The sequence below is a fragment of the Drosophila suzukii genome, chromosome X, assembly GCF_043229965.1.
Source record: "Drosophila suzukii chromosome X, CBGP_Dsuzu_IsoJpt1.0, whole genome shotgun sequence".
NCBI lineage: Eukaryota > Metazoa > Arthropoda > Insecta > Diptera > Drosophilidae > Drosophila > Drosophila suzukii.
Window position 1 is genome coordinate 5,049,258 of NC_092084.1, and position 11,391 is coordinate 5,060,648.

The 11,391-nt window shown below is 43.1% G+C and overlaps 1 protein-coding gene across 2 annotated transcripts; it reads left to right on the forward strand.

Annotated features, from left to right (window-relative positions):
• The first annotated feature begins 218 nt into the window (after positions 1 to 218).
• Positions 219 to 11,060, forward strand: LOC108015337 (synaptic vesicle glycoprotein 2C). Of its 2 annotated transcripts, none has more exons than XM_017081742.4 (4): positions 219 to 409; positions 6,661 to 6,834; positions 6,978 to 7,716; positions 8,907 to 11,060. In XM_017081742.4, exons 2-4 carry the CDS (start codon positions 6,798 to 6,800, stop codon positions 10,045 to 10,047), a joined length of 1,917 nt encoding a protein of 638 aa, XP_016937231.1. In that variant the 5' UTR covers positions 219 to 409; positions 6,661 to 6,797; the 3' UTR covers positions 10,048 to 11,060. The 2 variants fall into 2 exon arrangements, with proteins under 2 accessions (XP_016937231.1, XP_016937232.1); XM_017081743.4 differs by lacking the exon at positions 219 to 409 and adding an exon at positions 3,942 to 4,365.
• Positions 11,061 to 11,391: the final 331 nt, after the last annotated feature.

An 11,391-nucleotide genomic window follows, 5' to 3' on the forward strand; every position in this document is an offset into this window, starting at 1 on the left:
ACATAGCGAAAAAGAAACAGAACCGAGTGAAACAGAAACAAGCTAAGAACCGAGTGCCCCCGAGAGTGGCAGGCACACACAGATTGTGAGATCGCGAATGCGAAGAGCGAGCAGAACAGTCAGCATCCCGAGAAAAAAGTATCAGAAAGGGGCGGCTGATCGTGGCAGGGTTCGGGGGGGCGGGGCTCTGGCTGGCGCTTATAAAAGCGTCGGCCCAACGAAACTTGGAACGCATTGTCCAATCGCTCTTGGAGCCGCGTGGAGCTCCTCCAACCAGTGATACCGTGATCTATATATCCCGATTCCACTCGCCCAACCGCCGTGCATCGAGTCTCTTCGAAAACAGCACTCTTTCGAAACCGAAATCGTCGACATCGTCGGCACAAGGACAGCAGCAGCAGTTTAGTAGGTGCGTATCCCCCGGGTATATCCCGGGCATGTCCCCCACCATTTATAAGAAACGCTCCCCCTGCCCCAAGGATAAAACACAATGGGCAAGGTGATTCAGCGGGCGGCGCAAGTCTTCCTGTTGCCCGTAAATAAGATTCAGATTCCGATTCAGGGAGGCACAAAACAAATTATTTTCTGCCCCCCCCCAGGGGCATTATTCCATATTCTTTATTCCAATATTTTTGCTTCTCCTTTTTTTTTTTGTTTTTTTTTGCCGTTTAAAATACTTTGCAACAGCTGAAAATAACAAATACGCATAAATTAATTATGCAAACTAAATTGTCGCGCGCCCGCGAAACTCAAAAAAAGAACACAAGTGGAATAAGCAAATCGCAATATTAACATTTATTTCGTTTGCCAAAGTAAACACCAGATTGAAGAAAAAACGGAAGGCAGGCAAACACCTGGGCCAGATTAATGCAAATATTCGTAATCCTCGAATTCCCAAAAGGTTTCGGGCCCCTCTAAAATATTCTGGAATATTTCAAGAGCATTTAGGGGTATATCTTGAGATTATATATCTCCAAACAGTCACCAGTACTGGAAAATCTTACGAAATTCTTGTAGTGCCTTTGGTATAACCATGGAATTCAATATCAGGATATCTTGAGATTATATATCTCCAAAAGAGCATTCTGTTAAAACGTCACAAGTACTGATTCAGACTCCAAAAGTTTCCTAATCCTACGAATTTCTTTCTGTGCCTCTGGCATAACTATGGAATTTTTCGCACTCTAAAAATTTTGTCTAAAATTCGTGACGCAAATTAGTTCTTAGTGGTTCATAGCTCAGCTCAGTACACAGGTCCTCTGAATCACACGGATCGGGAATAACTTTGGGAACTTGTTGCTGGGCCGGTAGATCGTTTCCGGAGAGGGTTCACTGTGACCCAGAGCTGTTCGCACTCTCTCCCGACAACAAAATCTCCAGCGATCTGTGGAGCCTATTAGTCATGTTTATTTGTTTTGAATTATCAGTCATAGAGCGAGGCGATCCGATCCGTTGTATATTGGATACCCAAATCGGAATTCCGAGTTCCTAGTAGTTCGTCGTAATTCGTTACTCGAATTCATTATTTTCACGCTCTCTTGGCGGCTTTTGTTTTCGTTTCGCACATTGTCTTTAATTGAAAGTGGTCAATTAATTGAAATGTTTGTGCAGCGATCGCCAGAGGAGCACAAATGCTGGTCTGTTCAATTGAAGACGAGCTGAAGATGTGGAAACAACATGCTCTGGGGCGAAGGAAAAAATAAAACCGATTCGAACGAGTTTCCAACACACGCAGTTTGATTAACATTCAGCAACAATAGCCAGTACATATATGTACGAACAGATAAATGTGCATATAGAATATACATACATATATGTTCCTGTATATGTGGGAAATCATTTTATTTTCGTATATAGAGGCCCATCGGCTCTGTTATTGTTTGTAGATTAAACTCACCCATGGCCACATACGCCCCAAATTGAACTTAGCGGGGGCAGCAACCATGGGGCCCTTAGTCTGGGCAGGAACCCATAGGCCCCCACCGTTACGATCGTATTTATTGAGTTCTATTCATTTCCTTACCATTTATTACGATCGCAATTTAAGCTGTCCCTCATCTAGCATAATTTTCAATTAGCCGTGTTCGTTTCGTGACAACAAACAATGTCTAATTAAATTAATTGTGGGCGGCTTAAACAAACGGTTAGCAAATATTAAGCGAAACGAGAACCGAACAAAGAACACGTACACTCCGCACCCCACTGACATCCAATCTTTTGTGCGGCTCTTCTGTGGGTCAGAGGTGCGATAATTTGCCAAACGAAGCAAACTGAAATTAGCGTCAGGTTACGACTACCTCCGAACTAATCGCCCATTATGCAAGGCCCTAATCTGAATTCGACTCTGGAGAGAGTCACGTCGTCGTCTTGGGCGGGTGTTCTTGGACTCGGAAGGTGACCATCTGGGGTTCCCTTTGTTCGCGGTATTGAAGCCCGCATAAACAACCCGAAAAACAGATGACTCACTGAGCGAAAAACTCCCACCAATATGCGGCTAACAATTAAGCAATTAGACAGAATTGATCGACTTTATGGCATTTTTTCGCATGATATAATGATAAATGAGCTCCTCAAATTGCATCACTTTAGAAACGCTAATAGATCATTAATTTCTTGATCTTTGTTTTGAAAAGCACTTTTCAATTCTTCTTTTTGAGGCTCACAAGTCACATGGCCAGCTTACACGATCATTGCTCGCTGCGATCGAGTGGTAGTATCAGTAATCGCCATGACAACAATACTTATAATCCACATATATACGCTCGCTATATGTAACAATATCAACAACAATGATAATGTCGCTATTAAGTCTCAAGTATAATTCTTTTGATCACTTAAGCCGATGCCTGCTGCCGTTAATTGTTCGCAAAAAGGGATCCGAAGTCGAATTTTGAATTCTCATCGGTCTTGTCACCCGATCGGCCAGTTACGTTATGCGATCGATGGTCATTATACTGAACTTGACTCACCCGAATTGTTTTTGGGGATCAAGGTAGATCACGATCCGGTCACGATTTTGGGGTTTCTTTTCCAAACGCATCATAAATTGTCCCTAAATCTTTCATTTCTTATTATTGTTTTAAAACCGTAAGTAATGCTTCTAGCGAACTGACCAAATAACAATATTGATTCATTCAGAATAACGCAAGAGATTTCAAGCCATTTAAGTAATTTAGCAAAAATCAGTTGGAAAACCGGAAAAATATGGTTCTTTGCGGACAACTCAAAAATATTCTAGGTCATAAACTTGATTTATGAGACATTTTAAATTTTCAGTTATTTTGGCCATGGTCCAAACTAGTAATCGGTTTATTTATTTATAGACCCAAATAAAACATAAAGAAAGTGACTCTGAAAAATTTTCCATTAGTATTATATAAAAGAAAGTTTTCTTAGAGGATTATTATGTTCATATTTAAATATCGTTGGGGATATATTACAAATGTAACGTGTTTTAGAACTGTAGCTGCGATTTTCCACTTCTTTTGTCCTGATCTCTGGAGGAATTCAATCGTATCGAGGCCACTCCCCTGATGCGCTGATAAATTCTGGCTTTGATTTGCTTTCTTTGGTGTTATCATTTAATTGATTTGCAATTGCTGGTCGCACTCGGCGATGATCGCAATTTGAATTTCAATTAGTGAGCGCGCGCGCAGGCGGAACGACGGAAATGGAACGGCCAGGCGGCGCACAACGGTAAAAGGGGGTGGGGGCGCTGCTGAGCGGCTGATAAGCCGCGTTCCATTGCCGCCCGTTCCGCGGATGCGATTTCTGTGTATTTAAGCGGACGTCGAACACCGCTCAGATACTTTCCACCGCTCGAAGTGCCCGAACGTTGATCGAGAGACCGCTAACGCCGAAGCGCCGCTTTAAGTCACAGCTCGTAATATCATAAGCATCGTAGCATCCAAAAAAAGAAAAGAAATTCCCATTTCCTTCGTCCATCCATCGATTTCGATGCCCTTTGCCAGTCGCCCCTTGAGTGCCAGCCAACGGTTTTAATGTTTTCGCCAGTTTGCAACAATTGCCAAACCTCGCTGAGAACTCCGCGCACCACCAACGCCAAGATCCACTACAAGCAGAAACACAAACAGTCCACCCTGAGCTGACGAGCAATTTTTTAAAATTTAATCCACCAGCCACAAGTCAAAATAAACAAACGCCAAACAAGTGCAAAAATACAGGGCGTAACCGCGCAGTAAAAACAAATATTTAAAACGGTGCAAAAAGAATACATTTTGTTCAAATTTAACAGAACGCAAAAAAAATTAATTGCCAAACAATAAGCCCCCGAAACACAGGTGCAAGCAAACCCAAAGATCTCCAGGTCAAAAACGAACACAAGCCGAAAAAACCAGCCAACAGGTAATGGAATGCCAATCATCGAAAACAAAGTTGTGCTAATTTAGCAGTACTACCAGTTAACAAACCGCATATTCTGTACTACAAATTGCAACTTTAGTAGAAAAAACCAAGCGGAAGTTATATAAATAAAAAGAAAGCGCTGATCATCACCAACTCAGAATTTTTTTTGAACCCTTATTCGCAGACTCTTAAACACCAAATAAAAGGTAGTCTGAAAAAAGAAAATACCCAATGAAAAAAATATATTTTACCTAATTTTTACAGATAATAGTAGTAATACTATTGTAAATCAAAATAGCGCCTGGAAATGTTTTGCTTACATATCCATTTTAAAGAGAATCTAAACAATTTCTCTGAGTCATTTTTTCGCACTGGTTTGGTAATCGATTGAGTGGTTCAATTCCCACAAATGTTTTGTTAAAATCTGTAGTTTTATGGGTTCATTCAGACTTCCAAGCGCACTATTTCCGATATCATCAGGCTGAGTGCCCCAACGTCTAGAGCCGGGTCTCGGTTTTATGTGCTAATTAATTTGAGATATATGCAAAGGCGCAAAAGCACTGCACAAGTACGGTCCACCCAAGCCCCATTTTCTAAGGCCCCCTACCTACCTTCATATCTTCCTACCTTCCCCTGGCATCCATCACATGCATCGGATTTGGATTCGGAATCGGAATCGGATGACATTGAGGCCCCGACTATAAAGCTGGGACCAAGTCAAGTCCGGGGTATTCCATTCACACGCAGTTTTTCCAGTTGCGCTGCTTTAATTGCGCTTGAAAAAGACAATCATTATAATGCGACTTGTTAAACAGCTAAACTGGAAACAGGTGCGTTTTTATGGCGCTAATACATAGCATAGTAGAGTTATACAGTCGTACTTCTATGGCTAGAACATTTTTCGCGTCGCATTTCCATAAATCATGGTTCCACGCGAAAGTTGATGGGAGCAAACTTAGCTAGTGAAACTAAATGAATATGTTTAAAATACATTTTACATCATATTTCCCGATGGCTTTAGCAATTAGAGATGCGACTGTACTTTCCAGGGAGCATCGCATAGCCGGGGGAAATGAAATGGAAATGGGAATAGGAATAAGATCGGGAGTGGAACTGGGACTGGTACGAAGGCCAGGTGAAGGGCCATGTGGCTCCGGTTTGCGGAAGCGTAGGTGTAGGTGTTTACGTTTAATCGTCGTCCAGGGCATAAATCAGCATATATTCATAATAAAACATGGCTAATTGCTGGCGATTGTCTTAATGTTTAAAAGAGGGAGAGTGCGGAACGGAACGCAGTGGCAATGGAACACAGCCACCCACGAGTGACGGACAGCTGAGAGTTGCGGAACTCGCTTCTACACAAAGCAAAATGGGATGCAAATTAGGAATGCATCTCAAAGCAATGATATCCTATCATTTTTGGGCTGAGCAAAAATATGTTTTACTTCAAAAATGATATGAGATTGTGGGGGATACAAATGATTTCACATTAAAGTCTAGAAAGCTTTACACTTTTGATGATTAAGATACTTAACTTCAATTGGCTAATAACCATATTTTCTCCCAGTGCGTTTGCCGTTGCGGTTTTGGTTCCTGTTCTCCTTCATTGCACATGCGTACGGCAGGTTCAGGTTCAGGTTCAATGCGAATGCGAATGCGAATACGAATCAAATGATTTCTGATGCCCATTTGCAATTGTTGTTGCTCCTGTCTAATGAATAAAGTGAAAGATAAATCACGAACTGAATTTTAAATTATCGGGGAGAGCAAAAGAAAATCGCAAATCTCTTAATTAAAAGCTGTTCGAGTAAAGACTCTTTCCCTCTCATCGAATTATTTTCTCCAATTCGTTTAAATTACCAACCAAATAACAAATATTTCCCAAAATAAATAATTACAGAACTCTCATTACTTTATTATGTCTAAACATGTTTGTAATATCTACCCCCACCCACTGCCTGACCAGAGGCATTCAAATATACGACAAATTTCAGCTCCCCCAATTATTTGTTAATAAAAATGTCGACCCGAAATGGGGGTTTTTCACGCCTTCGACACTTTCGGTTAATTTCTGTGCTCTCGACTATTTCGGGCATAATTTTTTATTAATCAATTACGATGTTGTTTGTGCGCGACGAGCAGATCGTTCATTCATTCAGCTCAATTGCCGCCCAATTGCGTTAAATTAAACCACTTCCCCCTGTTTTGAAGTGTCGAAACGATCAATCGATCGATCGATGATGTTAACTAATCGATAACATCTCTTTCTCTCTCTCTCTCTCTCTTCAATTGCAGACCGCTAAGCGAGGCAGACACAACTGTACCCATCTAAGCAGAGCTTAGAGCAAAAAGCAACCAAAAAACCCCGACAAGTAATCCCAATTTCTTTTTTGCTACGCGCACAAGAAGCCAAAAAACCCCTGAACTATAGAATGGTAGAAGGTGATTCCGCAAAGGGCAAAAGCGAATGTAAGTATTATATATATTTTAAAAAACTATAAGATTCAAAAGTTTACGACTTGAAATAATATTTATCGAGTGGATCTTAAGATCCCTGCTAATAGTTATTGAGTTATTAAAATTACTTACCAATGGTTAATCCCCAATTGCAGCCTATAATGTAGAAGCTGGACTACAACCAAACTACAACCAGAGCGCAGCAAGCAACCAAGCAAGCAACCATCCCACTGGCCAGGTCAACGCCCCAGCCACCGGAAACGCGACCTCGCACATCGACAACCGAGCGATCATCCAGCCGTACTCCTTGGGCACCGGAGCCAAGCAGCCGGAGTATCAGTTTGCGGCGGACAATCGCGGCTACGAGTCCGATAGCCATGCCAGCAATGGCAAGCAGCAGGACGTAGAGCGGGACGCCCCCGATCACGGGGGTCACGGGGGTCATGGGCCACCCGGCAATGGCGGCGGCAAGGGGGGCAAGCCCGGCAAGGGCCGAAAGAAGTCCATCCCCCTGCCGGAACCCACCGCCCCGATAGTCGCCAACTTCGAGAGGGCCATCGAATTGTGCGGCTATGGCAAGTTCCATTATATACTGCTGGCCATCTGCGGATTGGTCAGCACCTCGGAGGAGATGGACGTCATCTCGATGTCCTTCATCCTGCCGTCGGCGGAATGTGACCTGGATCTGAACACGGAGACCAAGGGCTGGCTGAACTCGATCATCTTCATCGGCATGATGGTGGGCGCCTACTTCTGGGGCAGCATCGCCGACAGTTTTGGCCGCAAGAAGGTCCTCATCGTCATCTCGTTTATGAACGCCTTCTGCATCGTCGCCTCGTCCTTCTCGCAGTCCTACAGCTTCTTCATGCTCTTCCGATTCCTCAATGGTGCAGCGTAAGTATCTTGAATCTATCCTGACCCTTGTAAAAAACATTACAAAATAAGGTCTTAAGCTAATAGTATTTTTTTCCAAATGATAATATCATAGTAACTATATCAATTCTGGTTTTCCGAATATATAATCTTTTGGTTATCATATCAGTTCTTTATAATATCGTTTTTTTCCAAAATAGAACATAACATAACATTAACATATCAGTTCTCTATGATATCCCGCTTTTTATCGATATAAGTCCTTATGATAGCCTATTAGTTTTCCAAATCGATAATCTATTTGCCAACATTTCCGTTCTTTACGGTATCCTACTTTCAACCAATTGCTAATCTATTTGTTAGCATATTAGTTCTTAATTATACATTATTAGTACTCCGAATTTGTTTCATTTTATATGATATGATTGTATTACCATCTGACATCCCACAAACAAAAGCCTCGGTGGCTTGCAAAAATACCCAATCGATGAGGTGATATTACCGCTCTATGTAGCCGTGGATCATCGCTCTGTGATCGATTTGTGGATCGAGTGACACACGGGCCCGGACCCGGGGCAAAGTGTTAATTCAATTACCTCTGTTATAAATAACAACAAAATATTTGAGCCGCAATGTCGTGACTGTTTATGCTAATTAAAGGCTCGAATCCCCAGGTCCGATCGAAATGGCCCAAAATGTAACGAACGCAAAAATTATCAAAAATACAGCGAAACACCACAGGCAAATGGAAAATCTCAGTTCAGGCCTTGGCCCCCTGGCTTTTGGGTTACATTGACGCTTAGTCACCGGTTTCCCCTCATGCTCACCTATATTTAACATTATTTTTTGCCAATCGTTTGCTAATTACCCACAGCGAACTGGCAACAATTATTTCACAATTGCATTTTTCGTTGTTTTCGTTGGATTCCAAATACTTGGTTGTTTTCGTAAAATGTTAAATACTTTACGTATACGTAATATAATACTGAATAAATAGCGCATACGCACAGGTACCTTTCAAAACATATCAGGTATAGGTGTTTTTTCGTAGTTTCTTTGCTTCGTAGTTTCAGGACATAAAATCGAGTGCTTTGTTTGGGACATATGTACATGTTCTTGCTTCCCTCGTTGAAAAAGTTCTGGAGTAGCTCCGATTATTTCTCGATTTTTTCGATTACTTGTCGATAACCAATAAACCTCTTTCTTTGCAGTTTGGGCGGCAGTGGTCCTGTGATCTGGTCGTACTTCGCCGAATTCCAACCGAAGGCAAAGCGCGGCTCCATGCTAAGCTTCATGGCCGCCTTCTGGACGTTCGGCAACCTGTTCGTGGCCAGCTTGGCCTGGCTGATCATCCCCCGATCGATCGGCTTCATAACGCCCTACTTTAGGTACAACTCGTGGAGGATTTTCCTGCTGGTCTGCTCACTGCCCTCGTTCCTGGTCGGTTTCCTGCTCTTCTACCTGCCGGAATCACCGAAATTCCTGCTGACGCGCGGCAAAAAGGATCGCGCCCTGGCTATTTTCCGTGGCATTTTCGTCACGAACACGAAACGTCGGCCCGACGAGTACATGGTCTATGACCTGGAGGTCGACGAAAAGCTGCTGGAGAGCAATGGCAGTACGAAGAACAAGTATAGCCGCATGATCAGCGGGATGGTCGATCACAGTCGCGCCTTGTTCAAGTCGCCCATTCTGCGATTCACCATCGTCTCGATCACGATCAACTTTACATTCCACATTGGCTACTATGGCCTGTTGATGTGGTTCCCGGAGCTGTTCAATCGCTACGAGGAGTACGAGAGTGCCTTCCCGGGCAAATCGGCCGGCGTTTGTACAGTCACCGAGTACGTGGTCAAGAAGGGCAGGGAGCAAATCACAAATGGCACCTGCTCGTCGGAAATTCCGCAATCGGTGTTCATGGAATCGCTGATATCGCTGGCCTCCGCCCTGCCGGCCAATCTGATGGCCATCCTGGGCATGGACATGCTGGGCAGGAAGTTCTTCCTGATCGCCGGCACCATGACCGCCGGCATCTGCTCGGCGCTGATGTACTTTGTGCGCAGCTCCGTCCAGAATCTGGTCGTCTCGGCCATCTTCAGTGGCGCCATATCGGCGGCCAATGCGGCACTCGACTGCCTCATCACCGAAGTATTCCCCACCAAGCTGCGGGCCACCGGTGTGGCCATCTCGATGGTGGCCGCCCGTTTGGGCGGCATCATTGGTAACATCGTGATCGCCCAGCTGCTGGACCACTACTGTCCATCGCCCACGTTCATCGTGTCGGGCCTGCTCATCGGCGGCGGTCTCATGTGCCTCCTGTTGCCCAATACGACGCGCAAGGAACTCAACTAAATGCCTATACAACTAATGATAGCCCCCAGCCAAAACTCATAGAACCTTCTTCTAAAACTAACCACCACATGCCCTGTGCTGAGATGATATTTTATCACCTTGGGTTCAGGACGTATGGCTTAAATATTTTTATTTAAAACACCAATCAGAAATAGTTAACAGAACCCCCACCCGACCCACAAGTAATTTCCATTCGCCCCATCCCGCCAGAGGATCGGGGTTTATCTGTGTATATATGGTATGTGTGTGCTACAATACACGATTATTTGTATCGTCAGTAATTATTTAACGATAGCAATAACGATTTTCTTTGTGTGTCTAATTTTAAACGCCCCACCCCCACCCCGCCCCTACAAATATCTGTCTATCTATTGGAATTTAAACGAACCAACAAAAATCAATCAGAAATGGGCAAGAGAAAGGCCATCCCATATCGAGAGAAAAGAAAAGTGATGATATAGAAGATATATCAAGAGAGAGATTAGAATCCGATTTTGGATGGCACCATCTTGCCCAGATGATAAACAAAGAAAACCCCAAGCCAGCGAGAAGATATAGCAGGTAGGATCGATAGAAGTCGATGTATATGTTTATGTACGATATGTAGAGAGTAATATATATTTGGCAAGCGCCGGCGCCGGCTGAAGCAGCAGCAGAGGGGCTGAGTAACGGTAAAGATAAGGCCAGGAACAGGGGATCCGAACCCAGAACCCAGAAGAACATGAGCGTTATCGGGTCCATAGTATCGCCATCGTTCTCGCCACTCTGCTGTCCGTTATTGTTGTTATTATTGCTATTATTAATGCATCCAATGTAAAACACATACGTATATAACTTTATCTATATATTAAACATATAATATCAAAACCAATTTTTTTTTTGTTTTTTTTTCGTCATGTAGGACCAAAGCACAGGAAGTGAAAAAATATTTGTAAAATTTAGTTACGTTATTACAAGTTACGCTACATATATACAACAAAAACTAATAAAAAAAAGAACAAACCACGAATAAATCGTATTTTATTGGAACCAAGGGGGCTTTACGAAAAAAGGACCTTAAAAGTCCAAGTGATTTATCTGAAGCCTTATCTGAACTTTGCCGAGTTCGATCCCATTCAAGATCAATTCAACCAGGGGCACATCTGCGGATTTCAAATAGAACACGCGACTTGGCTAATGTTTATTTGCTCAATGAATGAAAAATATTGACGAGGACGTAGAGCCGGCCAGCAGGTCAGAATTAGCGTTAATTAAATAAATACATTGCCCAGATCCGCAGACTCACAGATTCAACAAAAGTACCCATGTGTTTACCTAACTAAACTCAACAGAATTGGACGTGCA